We start from the raw sequence: 25,204 nt of genomic DNA, 5'->3' as shown, positions 1-25,204 counted from the left end.
GTAAGGAATATTGTTGTCAGTTGACCCAGAGAAGACTAATATGTGCCTGAGCTTATTTGACCTGCCATTTAGCAAGGAACATTGGATTTCCCGTACACCTGCTAGCATTTCACTCAAGCAGTGAAAGTTTCAGATTTGTGAGGCGCAATGAGGAAACTTTGACAAATGTCGCCAGTGGATATAAATAAAGTTTGCACAAAAAATAAACAATTCTTCTAGCATTCCCAGAAAATGTGGTCGAATTTTGATAGTGCCATAGACTTTTACACCTTCTATCTCTATAAATTTGTAGGCTGAGTTACAATTATCAGACTAGGAAGGAGTGACACGATGGCACAGCTAGTGGAGCTCCTGCCTCACAGCTCTGGTAACCTGGGTTCAGTCCTGACATCCGGTGCTGTCCATGTGGAGTTTGCATGCTCACATGGGTTTCTTCAGAATGCCCAGATTTCCTCCCAGTTCCCTAAAAGTGCCGTTATAGCAATATTGGGTGTTCAAGAAGACTTTTAACACATTGCCTTCATCAGTCAGGCTATCGAGTATAACAGTTAGGAAGCAATGTTACAGTTGTACAAGACTTTGGTGAGGCCACGTTTGGAGTACTGTGTTCAGTTTAGGTTACCCTGCTATATGAAGGATGTCATTAAGCTGTAAATAGTACAAAGATTTCCGAGGATGTTGCCAGAACTTGAGGGGCTGAGCTATAGGGAAAGGTTGGGAAAGGCTAGGATTTTATTCCTTAGTGCACAGGAGGCTGAGGGGTGATCGTATAGAGATTGTGGCATCGGGAGAGACACCCGAGTCCACAATGGCTACACCAACACACCTTGTGGTTGGGGTAAACGCACGTGAAGAGGTTTATTTACAGATAAAAATAAAGAGATAGTTAGGAACAGTTCCGAGTCTGTTTGGGGGCACAATCTCTCATCATCTGTGGGCGGTCTCGGGCCTCAGTCTTATACCGAGCCTGTAAAGAGAGGCACAGTTAGTAGGGAGTCCTCCGCTCTCTCCTCTCCGTGGCTGCACCTGCCTTGGTTTTTAAGGAGTGGGGCTGACGAGGTGCAGGTGAGTTGATGCAACACTGGCTAATTGGATGCAGCTGCTGCTCCTCTGGCTGTGGCCTCAGCTCAGTCCAGCGCTGGCACTGGTGCCGCTGTTTACCGGCAGGCCGGTGCTGTTCGTGGTGTTGGTCGTTGGCTTCTCCTGGCCTGTCTGCTGGTGACGGGGATCGGAGCAGTCCTTCGGGTGGATGTGTCATCACAAGGTGTGTAAAATCATGAGGGGAATAGATATCATATCATCATATATATACAGCCGGAAACAGGCCTTTTCGGCCCTCCAAGTCCGTGCCGCCCAGCGATCCCCGTACATTAACACTATCCTACACCCACTAGGGACAATTTTTACATTTACCCAGCCAATTAACCTACATACCTGTACGTCTTTGGAGTGTGGGAGGAAACCGAAGATCTCGGAGAAAACCCACGCAGGTCACGGGGAGAACGTACAAACTCCTTACAGTGCAGCACCCGTAGTCAGGATCGAACCTGAGTCTCCGGCGCTGCCTTCGCTGTAAAGCAGCAACTCTACCGCTGCGCTACCGTGCCGCTAAGGTGAATGCACTGTTCCTTTTACCCAATCAAAAACAAGAAACCATGTGTGTATGGTGAGAGGGACAAGATTTATTGCCCCCTGAGGAGCAACCTTTTCACCCAGTGGGTATATGGACTGTGCTGCCAGAGGAGATAGTTGTGGCAGGTACTATGGATAGGAAAAGCATTTGGACAGGTACATGGATAGGAAAAGTGAAGAGGCATATGGGCCTAGTGCAGGCTCATGGGACTGGCTTCGATGGGGCTTCTTGGCCAGCATGGACAAGATGAGCCAAAGGTCTTATTCTGTGTGACTCTATGAATGCCATCTTCCTCCAGTAGTTGTTTTTCCTTGCGTGTGATTCCCTTTTATGGCTGTCTGCAGCCACTTCTCCCTTTGCACTCCAAAACTCTTCCATTGACAGTGAAGCTGTTAATAAAACTGACTCCCCTCCCCAATCTTTACACATCCCCAATCCTTTCTACTTGTCGCTTTAATTTCATGTTTCATGTATTTTGTGTTCAATGACTGTTGTCAGATTAATTTCGCTCCTGGGATAAATACTATCGTATGGTATTGTATCGTATTATACTGGAAGTGGTGGTGTTATATTGTAAGTGGTGTATTTGAAATGTTTGTCATAGACCAGCATTAGGAAGTGGTGGTTATGAGGCTGTCGGACGGAATGTGTGGGTAGGGAGGGTTCACACTTTTTTTTAAAAGTAAACCAGTAAAACCTAGGCTATAATTCAAAAATAGAAATGTAACGCAGTGCAGCGAGTTAAATATTTTAGGTAAAAGTTTTGAGATTTGACTTGGAATGAAAGATCTTACTTTCTGTTGCATCTTTCACAGTCTCGGGGCATTCCAGGATGTCTTCAACCCAATGAATTACACCTGAAGTGCAATCACTGTGTTAGTGAATGAAGCACAATGCAAGTATGACCCACTCAATATTTATGTTTTTTCAGGGATAAATAGTGGCTCAGACAGCTGGGAGAATTGTTCTACTCCTCTTCAAAATCGTGATCTTCGTCATTTAAGTTCACCTGAACAGTCTCGATCTCTATTTAGCATCTAATTTCTCTGACAGTTTGTTGGGAATATCGCCGTTTAAATCTCTGGTGTGAGACATGAACTCATGACCTTCTGATTCAGAAGTGGGAAAGGAACTTGGCTGATGACAAATTGGCTGTAGTTGTGATGACAAATGAATTAGTCATGCCCTTGACAACAGACTGATCAATCACTTTATGTCTTGCTCAGCAACTACCAGTGATAATTAAAAGCAGGCTGTTCGATCAACATTGCTGTGGTCTGTAATTGTCTCATTCTTGTCCCACATGCTCTCTTTCAACTGATTACAGCCACAAAATCTGCAATTAATCAATTCAGCAATTGATATCATAGTGATTTAGTATGTGGGAATCATTAATTTACAGGGTTCTCTCCATTAACATTAAATGTTTTTAGAATTGCTTTCTAATATTACTCATTGAAGATGAAATGTTTGAAAGTGTTCGAGCCTTTCGTTCTCCAAAGCCAACAAAGTGAATACAGCTGACGGAAATTAATAGTGAAACCCTCGGAAGGATGAGTCAGTTACTGTTATTCACAAGAAAAGAGCAGTGGAGCAATTTAACTATCGTGAGCTCTTAGCAGGTGGTAATTTCTTCAACATCATTGCATTGCAAAGTAAAGCAGATTAGAACCATAGAAAATAGGTGCAGGAGGAGGCCATTCGGCCCTTCGAGCCAGCACCGCCATTCATTGTGATCATGGCTGATCGTCCCCAATCAATACCCCATGCCTGCCTTGTCCCCATATCCCTTGATTCCATTAGCCCCTAGAGCTCTATCTAACTCTCTCTTAAATCCATCCAGTGATTTGGCCTCCACTGCCCTCTGTGGCAGAGAATTCCACAAATTCACAACTCTGTAATGCTTTCAGAACTAGAAGAGATGTATTTCACAATTTTTCACTTTGACTGATGCAAAAACGTTATTCAATTCCTCTGCTATTTCTTTATTCCGCATTATCACTTCTCCTGCATCATTAATCAGCAGTCTGATGTCCACCCTTGCCTCTAGCTTACTCTTTATATATCTGAAGAAACTTGCCCATCCTCTTTTATATTATTGGATAGCTTACTTTTGCATTTCACCTTTATCTTCTGCTGTTTTTTCCAACGTTTCCCAATTCTCCAGCTTCCCACAAATCTGCAATGTTATATGCCTTCTCTTTTAGTTTGATGCTGTCTTTGACTTCTTTTGTAAGCCACGGTCGCCTCATTCTCCCGTTAGAATCTTTCTTCCTCATTGGAATGAAAAGATCCTGCGTCTTCTGAATTATTCCCGGAAATTCCTGCCATTGCTGTTCCACCTTCATTCCTGCTAGGGTCCCTTTCCAATCAACCAATTTGTTTGAGTTGTTTACCCTTGTAACTATTGTTACAAAGGTAGATTCTAGAAGTGTGATCAAAGGTTAACACAGTCCAGTGGTGCTTATGAATTATATCTTCACTAAATATTACTGGTATGGCAGGATAATGCTTTTGGCCTTGTAAGTGTCCCAGTATGCTACATAGAAGCATTATCGGGTAAATTTACAGCAAGACAAGTTAGTTGAAATTGATGCCCAATAGATCAGTTAAATAGGAGAGAGAGGAAGTGCAGAAACCAACTGGCACATTGCAAAACTCCATGAGCAAGAGAGGTGGAATAAAAGAAACAGTTGACTCTATTTTTATATTGTTTGAAGTCTGAATGTTGATCAGGAAAAATTCCATGCACTTCAAAAGAGTACTGGAATGTTTAATGTCCACCTGAAAATGTTTGTTACATCGATTAACACCTGCAACTATGCAGCCAATCATCGGTTTTCATTCTGGTTTACAATAGACAATAGGTGCAGGAGGAGGCCATTTGGCCCTTCATAGCTGATCATTCTCAATCAGCACCCCGTTCCTGCCTTCTCCCTATACCCCCTGACTCTGCTATCCTTAAGAGCTCTATCTAGTTTCAGCTAGTTAGTGTACTCGAGATTCCAGAATAAACTTAAACCCACAGCTTTCTCAGCTCTAGCTATTATGCAAGTATAGGAACTTAAATTACATTGTTAGTTTGGAGAGGAATGAAGAAGAATCTGATAATTTAAGTGGATGGGGAAAAAAAGATGTTAGTTTGTAACTTAGTCACAAATTAGAATGTGTGTTTATGTTAAAGATGCCGGAAAGATATAAGGCCGTTTCAAGTGATCTGATCTCATATTTACTGTACCTAATCCATATTCTCTATTATCACCTACACTGTAACCTTGTCTGTCCCAGCCCTTTCTTTAGGTTATCTGCAGCTGAAGTCCTTGTATTAATTATTTTCATGTAGATCACCTTGCACTCTTCGTTAATTGGAGATCATCCAAAACAGTGTCTTGATTTTTATCCAGAACTATTTAATTATGAGCCCCTCTGCTGTTGACTTACATTGGCATTTAGTCCAACAAAGTTTTAATTGTAAATTTCTCCCTGTTAATTTCAAACTTTTCTGTATCCTTGCCCCTTCCCTATTTTTGCAACCGCCTCCGGTTGTTCTGCCCTCAAATTTCTGTACTTCCTCAATTTCATGAACATCCCTAATTCATTGCTTCATTATTGCCACTAAAGTATTCAGTCTTTCAGACCAAGTTCATGTGTTTCCTCTCTCAACTTCATGATCTTGCTTCTTTTTTTTTTTAAACTTAGTGACCAAGCTTTTCATTGTGTAGGAAAATAACTGCAGATGCTGGTACAAATCGAAGGTATCACAAAATGCTGGAGTAACTCAGTGGGTCAGGCAGCATCTCTGGCGAGAAGGAATGGATGACGTTTCGGGTCGAGACTCTTCTTCAGACTGAAGAAGTCTTTTCATTGTGTTGCAGTGTTATTTAGTTTGATAACTCTGCGATGAGTAGCCTTTGGACATCTTATAATATTAGAGGGACTACATAAATACCTGATACAGCAGCTCAGTTATGGCCAGGTAATTGATCCAAAGTAAAGAAAAATGAAAACGACTAGTATGAGTACAGACACTTGCAAAATCATTTTTACATTTTTTTTTTCATGTCAAACAAAATCTTTCTTATGTAGCATTCACAGCTTGAGCAGAAAACAAATCCATTCTAGATTCAGTTGTCAGGGTGCAAATGTTGCAATGTTTCACAATAATGGCAACATTATCAAGTTTAAATAATTTCCAAAAACTTTACAGCCAAGGAATATTCAATAAATTACATTGCAGGCTTGAAGATTGATTGCCCTTAACACTGTTCTCTTTCATGATCAAGAGTCGCAAAATCTTGATACACTTAATGATCATCAACACCTCAGTCTGACGTGGAGGATACCACCATTTCAAAACAAATACCCTGATTGTCTTACCCATTGCATCCAACCCATTCACAAAAACCATCTCATCCCTGGCATATGTGGACTATAAATTCTCTCCTGATACCCTCTTCTCAGGCTAGTCTGTGAAATGTAATCCAAGAAATGGCTTTAAAATTGTAATAACAATCACTGTGGGGATGTTGTGGTGTGGGTTGGTGGGTTGGTCCAAAACTACAAGCAATGAACATAAAATTGTCACTAATAAATCTATTGCGGTATTCAGGAGAGATGCTTTATTCTCCAGAATGGGGAGAATGCGAAGCTCACTACCTCCTGGAGTGAGTGATCAGCAATGATTGATGTTAAGATAAGCTAGAAAAGCGCGTGAGGCTGCAAAAAATAGAGGGGTATTTTAATGGGGTTGGATGAAGTACCACAGGAGGAGGCTTAAACACCAGCACAAACCAATCAGGCCCAAATGGTTTTCTGTGATGTAAATTCTTTATAATTCTATGATGGGAGATGTGGAGGAGGGCAAAGCATATACATGAACACCTGTAATAACCCTTGTGGTAAGCATGTGGGGAACTGTTATTATATTTACCCTGCCTACTGTTGGAAGGTGTCGTCCTCCACGTCTTGTCCAGAAACATTAACACTGGATAGGAAGGACCCCATTCATCTTGTAGATCTCAATTCATTTCTTCACGGTACCAGATTAACAATATGCATTGGATCTGTATCTCTGTAGTATTCTTCATGCATCGTGAAAATATAGAATATAACACCTCAGTAATCGATGTTGACCTTGGACATTGGAATATTGTGGTCTACTTCATTTTGTTCTATCTTGATCATTACTTGAAATTGCCCTATTCTGGAAACGGTTAGTTTGCATTCAAATGCTTGACTATCAATAAATATATTTGGAGTTAGTTGATTAGATTCCACTTGAAAATTTATTTCTAGGATCCTTCCACAAAATGAAGTGTTCAGGGTTATGTGTGAAGAAACATTATTCACAGATCATGAGCAGGCTGGTTTACAATTGCATATTGCAGTCATAATGAAACAACATTCAGTTTATATTCATGGTGAAGTTCTTTTAAGGCAAATATTTGCAATGAGATGCTTTTGCTAACTTAAGGCAGCATGGTTAAGAGATAGATTTTTTTTCTTGTATAAAAATTGTTCATGTGCAATTGCATTCCAGTTTTGACTGACATTCAATAAAACTTCTTTGACTTGTGCGATGCTTCAACAGAGGACCAGAAGCCAAAGCTAAAGTCTTTAAAATGAGATGATCCCACAGTGTGATGGCCTTTAGCTTAGCAAACGAATCAGCACAGTGATGTTTTCCCCACCATAGTGGTTCAAGGTAGAGCAATTCTTGCATGATTAGTGCACATGTTGGTTTTGAAGACCCAGTGTTGTGTCTTAGGAGCATCAACACATTGCTCGTGATTGTTCTGTTCGGTTCTTTGGAGGGATGACTACCTGCGGATCTCCAAATGTCGGTCGCCACATCAGCACCTGAGCATCATTTGCATTGGGTTTCTTCAACACATTGGCTGCAATGAGCTCATTCTTGTTGAGAATCATAGGGCGTTCTTGAGTAATAGGCTCCACCAGCACTGCGCGCTCCCCAAGGTTTTTTGTCGGATCCACTGCAATGTGAAGCTTCATCCTCCATTTGATTGTTTGCAAGACAATAATCTCAGCAGTCTCTTGATTGGAGGCCACCAACCATGTGGTGAAGTTTTGGTCTCTCTTAATACTGGATAGTTGTGGTATGTTGGACTTGCTGACAGGGATGGCCCAGGTGACACTCGGGTAGAAGTTGTCATTCATGCTGACAGTAAAGCGGACCTCCCTTCTGGTGGGGCCCACTATTGTGTAGGTTTCAGTGGTGTTACCATACCAAGGATAATTCACTCCATCTGAGTCACTTATTGCACTAATTTTTCCATCTCTGAGATCTGGCAGTTCCCAACTGGACCTGTTGTTGTGAGAGAAATAGCGTTAAAGTTGGGTCAAATTTACAATGTTTTCTTAATGATTAGAAATCTATACTCAGCTCCTTTTATGATTAAAAATAAATTATAAAACAGATGTAAAATAATTATTAAGAACAATTAAACAGAATATACCATTCTCTCCCTGGTTCAAGATGACGAACACACTCCTCAACAATCCATCATCCCAATGAAATCAAACGACCACCCCTGCCTAACAGGACATATTCTAAACATAGTATGTGTAGGAAAGAACTGCAGATGCAGTTTAAATTGAAGGTAGACCCAAAATGCTGGAGTAACTCAGCAGGTCAGGCGGCATCCCTGGAGAGAAGGAATGGGTGACGTTTCGGGTCGAGACCCATCTTCAGTCTGAAAAAGGGTCTCGGCCCGAAACGTCACCCACTCCTTCTCTCCCGAGATGCTGCCTGACCTGCTGAGTTACTCCAGCATTTTGTGAATAAATTCAGTCTGAAGACCTTTCTGCAGACCTAAACCGTTTCAAAATATAAACTGTTTAACTGCAAGGAAAGCAGTTGTTAAACTGCTAAGAAGACAATGGAAGCATTTCTTGGATGTGTTTAATGAATTCCGTTTCACTAGTTGCTTAATATTATGGTTGTGGGCTGCAAAAGTATATAAAGAACAGAAGCAAAGAACAAAGGGTCTCCACTTAGTATATATCCTATGTATTTACTATCAAGTTAATGCTTGTGATATCTTTAAAAGTATCAGTGCGGTGATATAGGCTGTCTTGCTGAAAAGCTTCTCGTGTCCAATAGTATTCTTAACTGCCTCCAGAAGGAGAATTACACAAAGAAAGTAAAATAAATGAATGAAGAAAGGCAGCTGTGATGCCTAAAGTACTCGGATATGTTTTTCATTGGCTAGAGTTTCTTCTCCAACACATGCCCAGCTCTCCTTCTTTAAAATCTTTCCAGAAACAAACTATTCTGAGTGACCTAGAATTTTAGTAAGTGTAAGAAAATAACTGCAGATGCTGGTACAAATCGAAGGTATTTATTCACAAAATGCTGGAGTAACTCAGCAGGTCAGGCAGCATCTCAGCACACCCATTCCTTCTCTCCTGGGATGCTGCCTGACCTGCTGAGTTACTCCAGCATTTTGTGAATAGAATTTTAGTAAACTTTCTGAGGTTCTGTCAGAGTTTGGGGTTGGTTATATGGCCACCACTCTCTGCCCATAACTGTTGTATGTCATGTTTTAAAACACTGACCACATTTCTAATAAATTACTTCATTGGTTTCAAGCACTCTGGGACATTCTGAATTGAAAATCAGTTTTTAAGAATGTAATTTATTTCTCTGTGACATCGTAATACTTGGCTTCATGATTTTTAAATCTGCCACTTTAAACAAAATCTGAATTAAATAAATGCCATAATAATTATGGAATCCGATAGAGTATTGTGGTGATCCTGATGATGCATATTTTCTCCATTCTTTTCAATGAAACTTTTATTTTTAAAATAAAACCGTCTGTTACTGAAAGTAAAGCACCAAAGCTCATGGGCTTGGCAAAGCTACAAAGAGAGACAGACCTTTAATGTGTTTACTTCATGATGTGAGGAGCTCTTTGCTGTTCTGTTACTTTTAGAGACCAGGTTTTTACTCGTCGCTTTGGCCCAGAAAAGTAAACTACTTTAAACATCGGCCCACAACATTAATTATAGTCTGAACCGCAATATGTCTCCAAGTCAGGGTGTGTATGACTTGGAGGAGAACTTACACCAGCCATCCTTCAGCAGCCCTTCACCTTCCTGATGGTGGGAGCTTGTGGGTGTGGGCGATGCTCTCAAAGTAGCCTTGAGGTGACTGCAGTGCCTTTTAGAGTTAGAACAAACTGCAACCATGTTGCTGGTGGTGGAAGGAATAAAAGTATGGGATGATGGATGGGTTACCAATTAAAATAGGCTGCTTTCTCCTGGATGATATGGAGATGCACCAATGTGATTGCAGCTGCATTCCACTCTCTCTTACACTCTTATACATAGTATAGTATATTATACTATGTATGAGTGTGTCTAATGTGTAATAAGATTGTCTCTGAACTGTATTCAAAAAAATAATTTCATTATTCGTATGTGCACAAGACAATAAAGTACCATTGAACTATTGGGTATTCCATCACACTTCTGAATAATAATTCGTATATACAGTGCCCTCCATAATGTTTGGGACAAAGACCCATCATTTATTTATTTGCTTCTGTACTCCACAATTTGAGATTTGGAATAGAAAAAAATCACATGTGGTTAAAGTGCACATTGTCAGATTTTAATAAAGGACATGTTTATACATTTTGCTTTCACCATGTAGAGATTGCAGCTGTGTTTATACATAGTCCCCCCCCATTTCAGGGCACCATAATGTTTGGGACACATGGCTTCACAGGTGTTTGTAATTGCTCAGGTGTGTTTAATTGCCTCCTTAATGAAAGTTAAAAAAACCATCATGAGACTGAGAATCAAGAATAAAACTGTTAGAGACATCGGCCAAACCTTAGGCGTACCAAAATCAACTGTTTGGAACATTATTAAGAAGAAAGAGAGCACTGGTGAGCTTACTAATTGCAAAGGGACTGGCAGGCCAAGGAAGACCTCCACAGCTGCTGACAGAAGAATTCTCTCTATAATAAAGAAAAATCCCCAAACACTCTTCAGGAGTCAGGTGTGGATTGTCAATGACCACTGTCCACAGAAGACTTCATGAACAGAAATACAGAGGCTACACTGCAAGATACAAACCACTGGTTAGCTACAAAAATAGGCTGGCCAGGTTACAGTTTGCCAAGAAGTACTTAAAAGAGCAACCACAGTTCTGGAAAAAGGTCTTGTGGACAGATGAGATGGAAATTAACTTATATCAGAGTGATGGCAAGAGCAAAGTATGGAGGAGAGAAGGAACTTCCCAAGATCCAAAGCATACCACCTCATCCGTGAAACACGGTGGTAGGGGTGTTATGGCCTGGGCATGTATGACTGCTGAAGGTACTGGCTCACTTATCTTCATTGATGATACAACTGCTGATGGTAGTAGCATAATGAATTCTGAAGTGCATAGACACATCCTATCTGCTCAAGTTCAAACAAATGCCTCAAAACTCTGGCCGGCAGTTCATTCTACAGCAAGACAATGATCCCAAACTTACTGCTAAAGCAACAAAGGAGTCTTTCAAAGCTAAAAAATGGCCAATTCTTGAGTGGCCAAGTCAATCACCTGATCTGAACCCAATTGAGCATGCCTTTTATATGCTGAAGAGAAAACTAAAGGGGCCTACCCCCCAAAACAAGCATAAAGTAAAGATGGCTGCAATACAGGCCTGGCAGAGCACCACCAGAGAAGACACCCAGCAACTGGTGATGTCCATGAATCGCAGACTTCAAGCAGTCATTGCATGCAAAGGACATGCAACATAATACTACACATGACTACTTTCATTTACATTATATTACTGTGTCCCAAATATTATGGTGCCCTGAAATGGGGTGACTATGTATAAACACTGCTGTAATTTCTACATGGTGAAACCAAAATGTATAAAAATGGCCTTTTTGAAATAGACAATGGACAATATGTGCAGGAGTAGGCCATTCGACCCTTCGAGCCAGCACCATAATTCAATGTGATCATGGCTGATCATTCACAATCAGTACCCCGTTCCTGCTTTCTCCCCATACCCCCTGACTCCGCTATCTTTAAGAGCTCTGCTAATGTGCACTTTTAACCACATGTGATTTTTTTAATATTACAAATCACAAATTGTGGAGCACAGAGGCAAATAAATAAATGATGGGTCTTTGCCCCAAACATTATGGAGGGCACTGTAGTTGAATGGTTTGGGAGTTTCATCAGATGAGTCGCTCACTGCACAAAAATCCAGCATCTAACCTTTTTTTGCCAGAGTAGTTATAGTGCTGGTCCAGTTGATTTTTTGGGGGTCAGTGGCAATCCACAATGGTTGGGGGACATTGTGGTGATCATTTACCATCAAGAGTAGCTTGTTCGACTCTCTCTTGTTTGTACTTTATGGCACAAGTCCTACCAGTTCCTTATCTGCCTGTTTCTGCATTTTTCTAGGTTGCTCTGCACTCAAGTGTGATCTGCTTCATTTGTTGAGGAGATGATAATGGAGTTACCAGCAACATCTCCCACCCCATCCTCTCTCTGATCTAATGGTGGAAAGAAGATCATTCGCAAAGTAGCTGAAGACGATTGGGACTGGGAAGCTTCCCTGAGAATCTCCTGCAGGCTGACCTGGGCTGGAACGATGGACGTCCAACAACTATCCATCCTTGTGTAAATATGACTCTGTCCGGTGGAGCATTTTCACCAATATGACCGTTGACTTCAATTTTACCAGGGCTTCTCTGTCAAATGCTAACTTGGCATCTCGTTTCACCTCTGGAATTCAACTCTTTTCGGACCATGGCCGTGAAGAGATCTGAGGATGTGGTTCCAAAGAAACCCCAACCCCTTGGTGAGCAAGTTATTGGTGAGTAGGTGCCATGTGATTTGTATGGTTGTTGATATCTTCTAGCAGTTCAATGACAAGAGCAATTGATGGATAGTAATTAGTGACATTTTTTTGAAGTGTGTGTACTTGGGCAGCTTTACATGTTGTTGGGTAGATTGTACTTCAACAACCTGGCTTAAAAGCAAGGCTTGTTCTAGAGTACATGTCTTTGGCACTGCAGCTAGAAAATGATCTGGTCCCATGCAGTTTGCCATATCCAGTGGATTAGATCATTTAAAGTGTAATGTTTTGACTGAATATTACTGCAAATGCTTGTCTTTTGTACTCCTTTCTTGGACCCTGGCATTACTAAGGATGATAAAGTTCTTAGATCCAGCACCTCCTGTTGGCTGTTTAACTGTCTGCAATTATTCACAACTAAATGTGCCAGAAATCCAGAGCTTTGATCTCATCTGCTAATTATGAGATCACTTTGCACTATTTTTTTGCATCGGGTTCACCATGCATCAGTCCCATGTTACTGGTTGGCATCTCAGTTTTGGATATCCCTTGCATGTCCTATTGCTCTCCTCAGTGAACCAGAATTGATCCCACTACTTAATAGTAATGAAGAATGAAAGGTATGCCGGGTCACCAGGCTACAGTTTTGAGCTGCCTAATCTGTACTTGGTCTATTCCATTTAGCCAAACAGCAGAATAGAGGACTTAGTCTTTGTCTTTATAAGGCCTGTGCAGTGGTCAACTTGAAGGGTCTTTACAGGCTTGTTGTTACAATTGGACAAGAATAGTAACCTGGTGCCAGATGTTCAAAGGTGATGAGGTGCTGGATCATGTCTGCAGTGGCTACAACATAAAGCATTCTTTGTTCAAGGCACAAGAATGGTTTCAACACATTACTGACCAGACTCCGAGCCAAGCATGCTAACCCATTGAGCTCATATATATATCAGCCCAGAATAGTGAATTGAAACCTGCAGGTTAAAATGATAAAATGACAATTTGGTCGTCAACAGCAGATGTATGGGGAGAAGGCAGGAAGGGGGGGGTACTAATTGTGAATGATCAGCCCTGATCACATTGAATGGCGGTGCTGGCACGAAGAGCCGAATGGCCTACTCCTGCACCTATTGTCTATTGATCAGCCATGATCACAATGAATGGCGGTGATGGCTCGAAGGGCCAAATGCCCTCCTCCTGCACCTATTTTCTATGTTTCTATATACAGACTGAGTTTCAATTACATTGATTTTGGAGAGTTTGGGGATGTAGAGGACAATTTTCTTCAAATTGAAATTAAATTAAAAATGTGTAAGATGTTCACATGGGAAGAATATTATTTTAAATAAATTGTGACATGATGAAGATAGCTGACAGAATAACAGCCAAATATAATCAGCCAACCAATTTCCTGCAAACGTTTGTGTGCAGTTTTGGTCTCCTAATCTGAGGAAAGACATTCTAGCCTTAGAGGGAGTACAGAGAAGGTTCACCAGATTGATCCCTGGGATGGCAGGACTTTCATATGAAGAAAGACTGGATAGACTAGGCTTGTACTCGCTGGAATTTAGAAGACTGAGGGGGGATCTTATAGAAACATATAAAATTCTTAAGGGGTTGGAGAGCCTAGATGCGGGAAGATTGTTCCCGATGTTGGGGAAGTCCAGAACTAGGGGTCACAGCTTAAGGATAAGGGGGAAGTCTTTTAGGACCGAGATGAGAAAACATTTCTTCACACAGAGAGTGGTGAATCTGTGGAATTCTCTGCCACAGAAGGTAATTGAGGCCAGTTCATTGGCTATATTTAAGAGGGAGTTAGATGTGGCCCTTGTGGCTAAAGGGATCAGGGGGTATGGAGAGAAGGCAGGTACAGGTTACTGAGCTGGATGATCAGCCATGATCATATTGAATGGCGGTGCAGGCTCGAAGGGCCGAATGGCCTACTCCTGCACCTATTTTCTATGTTTCTATTTTCTATGTAAGAACACAGGATGAAGGTTAAATCTTTTTGCCCCATTAAGCACACTGCGCAAGATTAGTACAATCATTAACTCATTCTCCCTTCTCCCAACTACCAAGATCTGGTCCAAAGTTCTACATGATCAATTGGATGCATTTCCCTTGGGTTAGCCATGTATACATTGAGTTATGTATAGATGTGGATTCTATTTCAAGAGGAATTTGGCTAATTTGATAGCTCCCCTCATTTTGAGTGAAATGGGTTGAGTGAATTTATAAACAGGATGAACCATACATGTTCTCAATGTACTGAACCAGTACAATGTACTGAACCAGTACAATGTACTGAACCATATGCAAAAGAACTAACCAACGGTAGTATCTTAAGCCTGGCATGTATGATTTGAAAGTTGCTGTGATACGTCACTATTTAAGTTGATTGATCTGCTCCCCAAATCCTCTCTTAAATGAAGATGTTTCTTATTGAAACATATAAGATAATTAGGGGATTGGACACATTAGAGGCAGGAAACATGTTCCCAATGTTGGGGGAGTCCAGAACAAGGGGCCACAGTTTAAGAATAAGGGGTAGGCCATTTAGAACGGAGATGAGGAAGAACTTTTTCAGTCAGAGAGTGGTGAAGGTGTGGAATTCTCTGCCTCAGAAGGCAGTGGAGGCCAGTTCATTGGATGCTTTCAAGAGAGAGCTGGATAGAGCTCTTAAGGATAGCGGAGTGAGGGGGTATGGGGAGAAGGCAGGAACGGGGTACTGATTGAGAGTGATCAGCCATGATCGCATTGAATGGCGGTGCTGGCTCGAAGGGCTGAATGGCCTACTCCTGCACCTATTGTCTATTGCCTATTGTCTAAGAGCCTGCAAATGGAAAGTACATTTTGACGGGAATTTGGGAGAATAGTTTTATTTTAATCCAGACAGTGATGAGAATGGAGCACAGCACAACACAATGGGGTAGAGGCCAATTACACAGAGGGCTTCAAGGGGAAGCTTAATAATTTAGGTGGGAGGAAATGGAGTAGGAGAATATATTGATAGGATAAGATAAAGTAAGATGTGAGAAAGCTTATGTAGACCTTGGACTAGTTGGGCTCAATGGCTTGCTTCTTTGCTCTACATCTATGTAATAATTTTAGTCTGTGGGCCACATCTTTAACACATGTTAGTTGTAAGATGTAATGTCCTTTGTTCAAATGTAACTGTACATCAAAGCAAATATTCTCAATTGGTGCCAATTTGGAGCAAATAATAACTATGAAATCAGCCTCTTAATCATCTGAACTCAAGACTACTGGACTGTTTTATTTTAAGACCATGAAAAAAGTTGATTTAAAGTCCTTGGATGTGGCAAGCAATTCAACAAACAGCACTTCAATAACGAAGAATTATGTATGCTGATATTATTAAGCAATATGCCAGTGACATTACCTCACACATGAAAGGTGATAATAATTATCTCTGTAACACATTCAGAATCTGATTGAACCAGAGCCAGTGGATGGTCTGCTTAGAATCTGCTTCTCGATGAGCAATGCATGCTAATAAATAAGTGCTATAATATGTGTTCCTTACACATCCCTGATTAACTTCACAGAATCCACACACAACCTATTCCTGGTTGTCAAATTTATCAAAGTGAAGAACCTCCCACAATAATTAACTCGTTTTAGGACATCTCACACCTTGCCATACACCCCACCCTAACTTCTGAGGGATAATGTCATCAGCTCAAAGTGGAATTAAAATTTAGTTATGAGGAAAAATGAAAAACAATTTAAAGAAAGGTGTTAACTGACAGGAAGCAGAATGGAGAGAAAGAGGCCAAACACTGTACCCTGATTTTCCTGGCAAGATACATAAGAAGCTACTGAGCGCTTCCCATTATTTTCAGTCTATCCAGCAATGAGTTGAATTGCAGAGGCAAAACTGACTCCGCACTAAGACAATATTTCATTAAATGTGGCAGAAAAGAGCCAAAGTCTAGTTGAAATTAATAATTACATTAGATCAGACATATTAATGCTGTGGCAAAACAGAGATTACATTTTCTGCAAAGAGTGACACACTTCCTGTCTTCTCAAAGCTTCGCCTGCCTGGTTGAAGTTGTGTATCACTCAAATGTCACATTAAATTTAACAAACAGTACTTCAAAAACAGAGAATATTGTGTACTAATATTCTTAAACAATGTGCCAGAGACATTAGTTATACCTTGATAAAATCAGCTGCCTCTGAGATGAGAATCCCATCCACTGCGCAACATAGAAACATAGAAAATAGGTGCAGGAGGAGGCCATTCGGCCCTTCGAGTCTGCACCGCCATTCAATATGATCATGGCTGATCATCCAACTCAGTAACCTGTACCTGCCTTCTCTCCATACCCCCTGATCCCTTTAGCCACAAGGGCCACATCTAACTCCCTCTTAAATATAGCCAATGAACTGGCCTCAACTACCTTCTGTGGCAGAGAATTCCACAGATTCACCACTCTCTGTGTGGAAAAAAACTTTCTCATCTTGGTCCTAAAAGACTTCCCCCTTATCCTTAAACTGTGACCCCTTGTTCTGGACTTCCCCAACATCGGGAACAATCTTCCTGCATCTAGCCTGTCCAACCCCTTAAGAATTTTGTAAGTTTCTATAAGATCCCCCCTCAATCTTCTAAATTCCAGCGAGTACAAGCCGAATCTATCCAGTCTTTCTTCATATGAAAGTCCTGCCATCCCAGGAATCAATCTGGTGAACCTTCTCTGTACTCCCTCTATGGCAAGAACGTCTTTCCTCAGATTAGGAGACAAGAACTTGTTGCCTGAAGATTGGTTGTGAAAGGCGCTATATAAATGCAATTCTTCCCCCGCTCCGCTCTCATCCCCCACATAGAAAATAGGTGCAAGAGTAGGCCGTTCGGCCCTTCGAGCCAGCACCGCCAACCTGCCGAGTTCAGCTGTATGTCAATTTTCTCCCTTTTGTGTGTTCGATCCCGACTACGGGCGCCGTCTGTACGGAGTTTGTACGTTCTCCCCGTGACCTGCGTGGGTTTTCTCCCAGATCTTCGGTTTCCTCCCACACTCCAAAGACGTGCAGGTATGTAGGTTAATTGACTGGGTAAATGTAAAAAATTGTCCCTGGAGTGTAGGATAGTGTTAGTGTGCGGGGATCGCTGGGCGGCGCGGACTCGGTGGGCCGAAGGGCCTGTTTCCGCGCTGTATCTCTAAATCTAAATCTCTCAAGTGGCCGAGAGAATCTCACTGCTCGTGAGAGCGTGTCTTCCCGTAGCGTGAGTTCAGCTGTCCCAACCCTGTCTCAACTCCATCAGCACCTTCACTAATCATGGCGTGGAATGAGAAGGTTGTCAGCAGCTCGGGTGCAACGTGAGACAGAGTTGATCTCCTTCCAAAGATCATTCAAGATCATTCATGGTGGCGCAGCGGGTAGAGCTGCTGCCTCACAGTGCCAGAGACCTGGGTTCGATCCCGACTACGGGTGCTGTCTGTACCGAGTTTGTACGTTCTCCCCGTGACCCGCGTGGGTTTTCTCTGAGATATTCGGTTTCCTCCCACACTCCAAAGACATGTGGGTTTGTAAGTTAATTGGCTTGGTATAAATGTAAATTGTCCCTAGTATGTGTCGGGTGTTGTTAAGGTGCGGGGATCGCTGGTCGGTGTGGGCTCAGTGGGCCGAAGTTCCTGTATCCACACTACATCTCTAAACTAAACTAAACCTGTCCCTCCCTTCCAAAGGGAGCAAACCTATTGTAGGGAGGTGGACACAGAGTGCTGGAATAACTCAGCGGGACGGGCAGCATCTGTGGAGAACATGGATAGGTGACGTTTCATAGGGTCAGCTCCTCAATAACCTGGTTCAGATATATCCTGGTTATATCAGCTGGCATGATTGGTGTCATTCCCTTCATCACTGATATACCACGGGCGCAGTTGGAACTATCTACTGCATCTCCCCAAGTGTGTCCTGGTATTCTCAGAATGTGTCAAAATTCATGAAAAGTCCTGGATCCCCTGTCATTATTCACAGCGGTCCCTGAAAGAGTATCAGTATTTACAGATTTTCCTGTGTACATACTTTATTGGGGTTGACAGAACTATTCTTTCATAAAAGTGCAGCTTTTACATCTCTAATCTCTTTACATAGCCCTGCACTTTTTACTCCACTTTTCAGGTATTTGAATTGAAAGTTGTTGACTGCACTTCCACCCACTTTTCAGACAAGGCAATCAGAGCAGCTCACTGAGCAACAAAATAATTCTCCTCTCAACTGAATATATTCTATTTCCAAATGTCAAATTATGGGATAGGGAGAGGGTTACACCCAATCCTTGATTACACAGGATAATTTACAGTGCCCACATTGGCTTGAAGTAAGATGTTTAACAAAATGTATTATGGCCAGTATTACTGCAAACAGGACAAGATTTTGTTCAAAACACAAACTGCCGGAGTAACTCAGTGGGTCAGGCAGCATCTGCGGAGGGAATAGATAAGCGATGTTTATGGTCAGGTTCCTTCCTTGTGTCTCCATCATCTTGTTGCTGTTTGTTGGACCTGGACAAATTAGCTTTCATGTTTCCTACATTACAACAATGATTCCAATTCCAAAAAGTATTTTGTTGTCTGTACGGCACATTAGAGTGTTCCAGTTTCATGAAAGGCATCGCAGGACTGTTAGTGTTTCGTTCCTTCAGCCAGAATAATGCTGGTACAGATGAATGTTTTTCTCATTGCCTACTCTTTTCCACCTTCATTAGAGCGACTTTGCTTAAATTGTTATGTGATATTAAAATAAAAATTGTCATCTAGATTGGTGATGGCCATTGATTGCTAACTTTCAGACTGTTTGCAGCAGTGTTGGTAAGCAGATAGATAGATGGTGATGGTTATGTTTTAGATAGTGTAATCAGTCTCAGCATTGTAACAATGAGCATTTGTACAGTTGCCATTAATCTAGAGAAATATCCTGAGATGATTCACAAGCGTGTACATTAAACCAAATCTGACACCTGACAACAATCTGAGGACAGGAGACCCAAAACATGGTCAAAGAGGGAGCTTTTTGAAGAGCATCTTAAAGAAGGAGAGACGGAGAAATGGAAAAAAATAGACTGGGGAATCCAGTATGTATTGATAGTTGAAGACACAGCTGCAATTCAGATAAGAAGTTCATGTTCACTCAAAGGCCCTTTAGCTACACGCCTCTAAAGTTGTATTCCTTTGCACAATCCGCTGACATCAAATGCATACACCAACACAAACCTTGAGGAATTCTCATGAAATAACAGAAGCTCATACCCAGTCTGTTACAGGTGGACCAATAGGAATGGGTGATGTGTAGGAGGCTCATATTGGGAGGACAGCAAAGCTCTTAATGTGTTGCAGGACTGGAGAGGGTAGTGGAGAAATGGATTGGTAAGACAGAGTGATTTGAACACAAGGTTCAGAATTTCAGAACTGAGTGCCCATGGACATAGTCAATGAGATTAACGTGGAGGTTGGAAATGCTTTTTTTGTGTATCTTCCCCCGTAATGATTGTGTTTGGTTATGGTTACCCAGTACAACTTTTCCCATTTGTAAATTCACTGCTTCATTCTCTCTGTGTAATATTATACGTTACAGTAATTTTGGTTCTGATGATGCCATACTTTAGCTCAAAAGGTGAATATTTTACAGGTGTCTGAGTCTTGCTATTATTGCCCAGTTTAAAAAAAATCATATTTCATATGACCTGAATAAAAATAGCATAAAACTCGTTTGTAGGTAATGGCAATAGACAATAGACAATAGGTGCAGGAGGAGGCCATTCGGCCCTTCGAGCCAGCACCGCCATTCAATGTGATCATGGCAAACAGTTAGGGTGTCTCATTCCTCAGCATGGGCAGTCTGACTTTTCTAAAAGACAGTGGAACTTTTCAGACCTTCATAGAAAGGTGGTGGAGGGGACTTCAGTAATACAGCACAACTGAATCCAAACGTCAAAACGAATTGCTCAGTGGGTCAGGCAGCATCTGCAGAGAAACAGTTAACGTTTCAGGTTGATCTCTTTTTGTCTGCTCCTGAATCATTCATGGGCCAGCCCTTAATTGACAGTTAACCTGAAACATAGTGAGGTTGAGAAGAGTTGACATGAGAGCAATATATAGGACCATAAGGAGAACATAAGGTCCTTCAAATCTGCTCTGTCGTTCAATAAGGAACATTCCTGATCTGATTATTGATCTCTATCAGCTTCCCATATCTATTTCAGGATCAAATAGTATAAAGCATAAGTGTTACAGATTTGAGGTTTACTTCAACCAGAATCATAATTAATAGGAGAAAGCCCCCAAGAATGGCTGCTTGCTATGGTTTTTGAGTGCTGAACATCCTCCAGCTGCGACACAATTCATCAGGAGGCAGGAATCAATCCTTTCTGATCATCAAGGATGGGCTAGTGATAATGAGCCATGCTTTGGGCAATTCAGGAGATTATAAGGAGTCGTGGTCCTCAAATTATTTTAATATTATGAAATCCTTTCTGGAGCTGTGTTGTTTCTGTTAAATTTTTGTTGGATCCACACAAGTTCCTGGGGCTGTTTTTTATCTCTCTTCAGTTTAACCTCGTACTTTAGTACCTTTGAACCATTTACATTTCAATAGTCTTCCTCACTTGGGAAATAATTTTGCAAAGTACAGGCCAGAAATGTAATGTTACTTCTGAGAAAATTAAGAGGCCTTTGGTTTCTTTTCAGTATTCAGGTGCAAACAGAAATCTTGAATGGAAAGGAATTTGGTATTTTCCTGCCAATTTGCAATTAAGATGGACATGTGCTTGATTTAAAATACATTTCATCTTTCGCGGCTAACAATGAGGCAGGAGCTCTTAGTCACGCTATGGTTGCCTTGCTCCTATGGTCACAGAGCTCCTAATGAAATTGAGATTCGCAAGTAACTTGCAGTAGGCAAGTTTATAGATCTAATGGGAAATTCATGAGAAGCTTCATTTCCAGGGAGTGTTTAGAATGTGGAATTTACCACCACATTGGGTGGTTGACTCGAATACCAAATGCATATATTTAAGCAGGAGCAAGATTAACACAATGAAAGCACATTCAATGCGAACTTTCAGATTGGAATAGGATAAACACTTGAACGTAAACCCAACATGGACAACAGAACCAATTGACCCGATTCCAAGCTATAAATTTGATGTAACTTCATATATAATCATCAAACATTAAAATGTAGCAACATTAGAAATAGGAACAGGATTATGGGTGGTACAGCTGGTAGATCTGCTGTCTCAGCACTGGTTCAATGCTGACTCTGGGTACTTTTTTTTTAGAGATACAGCGCAGAAACATGCCCTTCGGCCCACCAGGTCCGCGCCGCCCAGCGATCCCCGCACATTAACGCTATCCTACACCCACTAGGGGCAATTTTTAAAAAAACATTTGCCCAGCCAATTAACCTACAAACCTGTACGTCTTTGGAGTGTGGGAGGAAATCGAAGATCTCGGAGAAAACCCACGCAGGTCACGGGGAGAACGTACAAACTCCGTACAGACAGCACCAGTAGTCAGGATCGAACCTGAGTCTCTGGCGCTGCATTCGCTGTAAGGCAGCAACGCTACCGCTGCGCCACCGTGCGCCCTACTGTGTGTTGAGTTTGCATGCTCTCTCTGTGACTGAGGTTTCCTCTGGGTGCTCTGGTTTCTTCCTATATCCCCAAAACTTGCAGATTTGTAGGTTAATTGGCCTCTGTAAAATTGCCCCTAAAGTGTCAGGGGTGGATGGATGACATGGAGCTAATGCGAACTGTTGATCGATGGTTGGCATGGACTCAGTGGACAAAAGGGCCTGTTTCCATGCTGTATCTCAAAATCTAAAACCATTCAGTTCCTACAGTCAGCTCTGCCATTCAGTGGCATCATACCTGATCCAACTTTCTTCATCTACTTTACTGTCCTTTCTCCCTTACCTTCAATTCTCAATGATTAGAAGCCTCAGAGTTATGTTTATACAAGGAGTCTGTCCTCACTGCTCTCTGTGGCAAGGAATCCTAAAGACTGACAATTCAACAGAGAAAAAAGTCTTCCCTTATACTGAGCCATGCCTTCAGAAGCCATAACAGCCACCATAATCAAGGACCACCTACACTCCAATCATTCCCCTTCCTCCTCCTCCTCCTCCTCCTCCTCCTCCTCCTCCCATCAGGCAGAAGGTACAAAAGCTTGAAGTCACATCACCAGATTATTTTTCTCCATTGTTAACAGACTATTGAATGGACTTCACATAATCTAAAGATGCACTTCTGTTTCCCCAATCTATTGTGTGGCAGTTCTTGAACATTTTTTAATCTGCACTTTCTCTGTTGGTGTAGCACTGTATTCTAAACTGTATTCTAAACACTATTTCCTTTCCCCTTTTGCATTACCTTTCGTACTTGTGTATGGTTTGATTGTACTGATGAACGTATGGTATGATTAGCCTTGAGAGCATGCAAGACAATTTTTTTCGCAGTATCTTGGTACAGTGACAATAATAAACCAATAGTAATTCCATCATTCTCGTACTTAAATGGACTAATTTACTTCGTACTTCACTTTCCACCACCATAATCTGACAAAAATGGTTTTGAAGACCGATATTAAAAAAAAAAAAATCAAATTAAATTATATAACAAACTCGAAGGGCTAGGTGAGCAATTTCTATTTTTGTTTCACTGTTTACAGAAGACGGCCAGATTCATTCACGTTCCTCCCTCTTGGAAGCTGCTATAATTTGCCACGTGGAAAATGCTGACAATTCATTGCTCATCGCTAAATGCCTTCAGGAAGGTAGTGGCGAGCCACCATCTTGAACTACACTTGTCTGGTGATTGTTTTCCCAGAATTGGATTCAACCCACACCAGACCTCATTCCCTGACCATGGGACATTTTACTCTCCATCTTGAAACACCCCTTTGCTTAAGCCTGTAGACACCCAGGTGAACTATGATCTTGTTGCTTGGGGATGATTTAAATTTAATGTGCTGTGGTTAATCAGCTGTGGTTCAGTGGAGAGGCCCCCGTCTTTAGATTCCCAGGCACAGAGCTGTGAGTAGATGGTGCAGGCCCGTTCTGGGGCTTCTTGACTTTTGATTAAACCGGAGTCTGCCGCTGAAAGTACCAAATCTACCAACATACCAGTTTCATCTCCCAACACCCATGTCATGTTGATTGGGCAATACTTCTGTGAGGCAGTGTTGGTGTGTGTAATTGTTGAGATCCTGAGTTGGATCAGATCAGCTCTGCAGGAAAGATGAGGGTCCAAAGAGCTGACTTTGGAGTGTGCAATAATCTCACTGACTCTACAGATTGCACAACTACAGTATCACAGTGTCAGCCAGGAAGAGCTGTGTCAGAGCTATCTGATCAGGCGGATGTGACTGAAACCTCACTTCTGCTGCTAGAGAATGATTACGCTGAGTTAGGTTTCTACTCAAGTGCACATATCCAGTTATATTCTACAGTCAACACCATCGACAAACAACAGGAAGGGAATGTAAACATCATGGGGTTAAAATCAGTAGAATAGACATGTCACACTAATTATGCAAGGACTGTACAATGACTACATATGCCAGAATAATATACAGTGAACAATATTATCTCTGCGTATATTACACAGCATAAGAAAATAACTGCAGTTACTGGTACAAATCGAAGGTATTTATTCACAAAATGCTGGAGTAACTCAGCAGGTCAGGCAGCATCTCGGGAGAGAAGGAATGGGTGACGTTTCGGGTCGAGACCCTTCTTCAGACTGAAGAAGGGTCTCGACCCGAAACGTCACCCATTCCTTCTCTCCCGAGATGCTGCCTGACCTGCTGAGTTACTCCAGCATTTTGTGAATAAATATATTACACAGCATTTGGACTTGAGTTCCTTTACCTACATACATGACATGACTTATTTAGGTATGCATGTATGTCACATAAAGGAATTCTACTGTGCCAAATCACTTTGTATTTTACTATATTGTGCCTGTTTATTGGTTATTCAAGGATTGGACTATACTTATGTTTATGATTCTGCATTCTCAGGTCTTCTATTGGGAACTATTACCTCCCACCAACCCCATCAAATCTGCTGTTGTCACCCTTCCTAAAGAGCCAACCTTTGACCCCACTTCCCTTGCAGACTACTGCCACTTCAGTTCTTTGAATATGCAGTCACCCCCCCCCCCCCCCCCCCCTTCTCTGGAATTCCTTATATGAATGCTTTCTATTAACTTTCCTCTATAATTGTAACTGTCAAGTGAAGGTAATCTGGTAGACACAAAATGCTGGAGTTACTCAGTGGGACAGGCAGCATTTCTGGAGAGAAGGAATGGGTGACGTTTCAGGTTGAGACCCAAAGAAGGGTCTCGACACAAAACGTCACCCATTCCTTCTCTCCAGAGATGCTGCCTGTCCCGCTGAGTTACTCCAGCATTTTGTGTCTATCTTCGATCCTTGAATAACCAGCATCTGCAGTTCTTTCCTGCACGATAATCTGGTAATCTGGCTCTTGCCACCATGCTCTCGAGCTGTCTGCAGTGCTGGAATTTTCTGCCACAGAAGGCAGTGGAGGCCAATTCCCTGGATGTTTAAGAGAGTTAGATATAGCTCTTCGTGCTAACGAAATCAAGGGATATGGGGAGAAAGCAGGAACGGGGTACTGATTTTGAATGATCAGCCATGATCATATTGAATGGCGGTGCTGGCTCGAAGGGCCGAATGACCTACTC

At 41.7% G+C, this 25,204-nt stretch overlaps 1 protein-coding gene across 1 annotated transcript in view; it reads right to left on the bottom strand.

The window, feature by feature from the left end:
* Positions 1-4,403: 4,403 nt before the first annotated feature.
* Positions 4,404-25,204, bottom strand: part of fam78ab (family with sequence similarity 78 member Ab) — a 23,443-nt gene continuing 2,642 nt past the window's right edge. Inside the window, 1 exon segment of the mRNA XM_078426312.1 lies at positions 4,404-7,958. Within this exon segment, the coding sequence (XP_078282438.1) occupies positions 7,406-7,958 (553 nt within the window). The 3' untranslated portion in view covers positions 4,404-7,405.

This window comes from Rhinoraja longicauda, chromosome 31 (genome assembly GCF_053455715.1).
Source record: "Rhinoraja longicauda isolate Sanriku21f chromosome 31, sRhiLon1.1, whole genome shotgun sequence".
Lineage (NCBI taxonomy): Eukaryota > Metazoa > Chordata > Chondrichthyes > Rajiformes > Arhynchobatidae > Rhinoraja > Rhinoraja longicauda.
The sequence above is the reverse complement of the archived record's forward strand: the minus strand, read 5'-3'. Positions and strand labels throughout refer to the sequence as shown.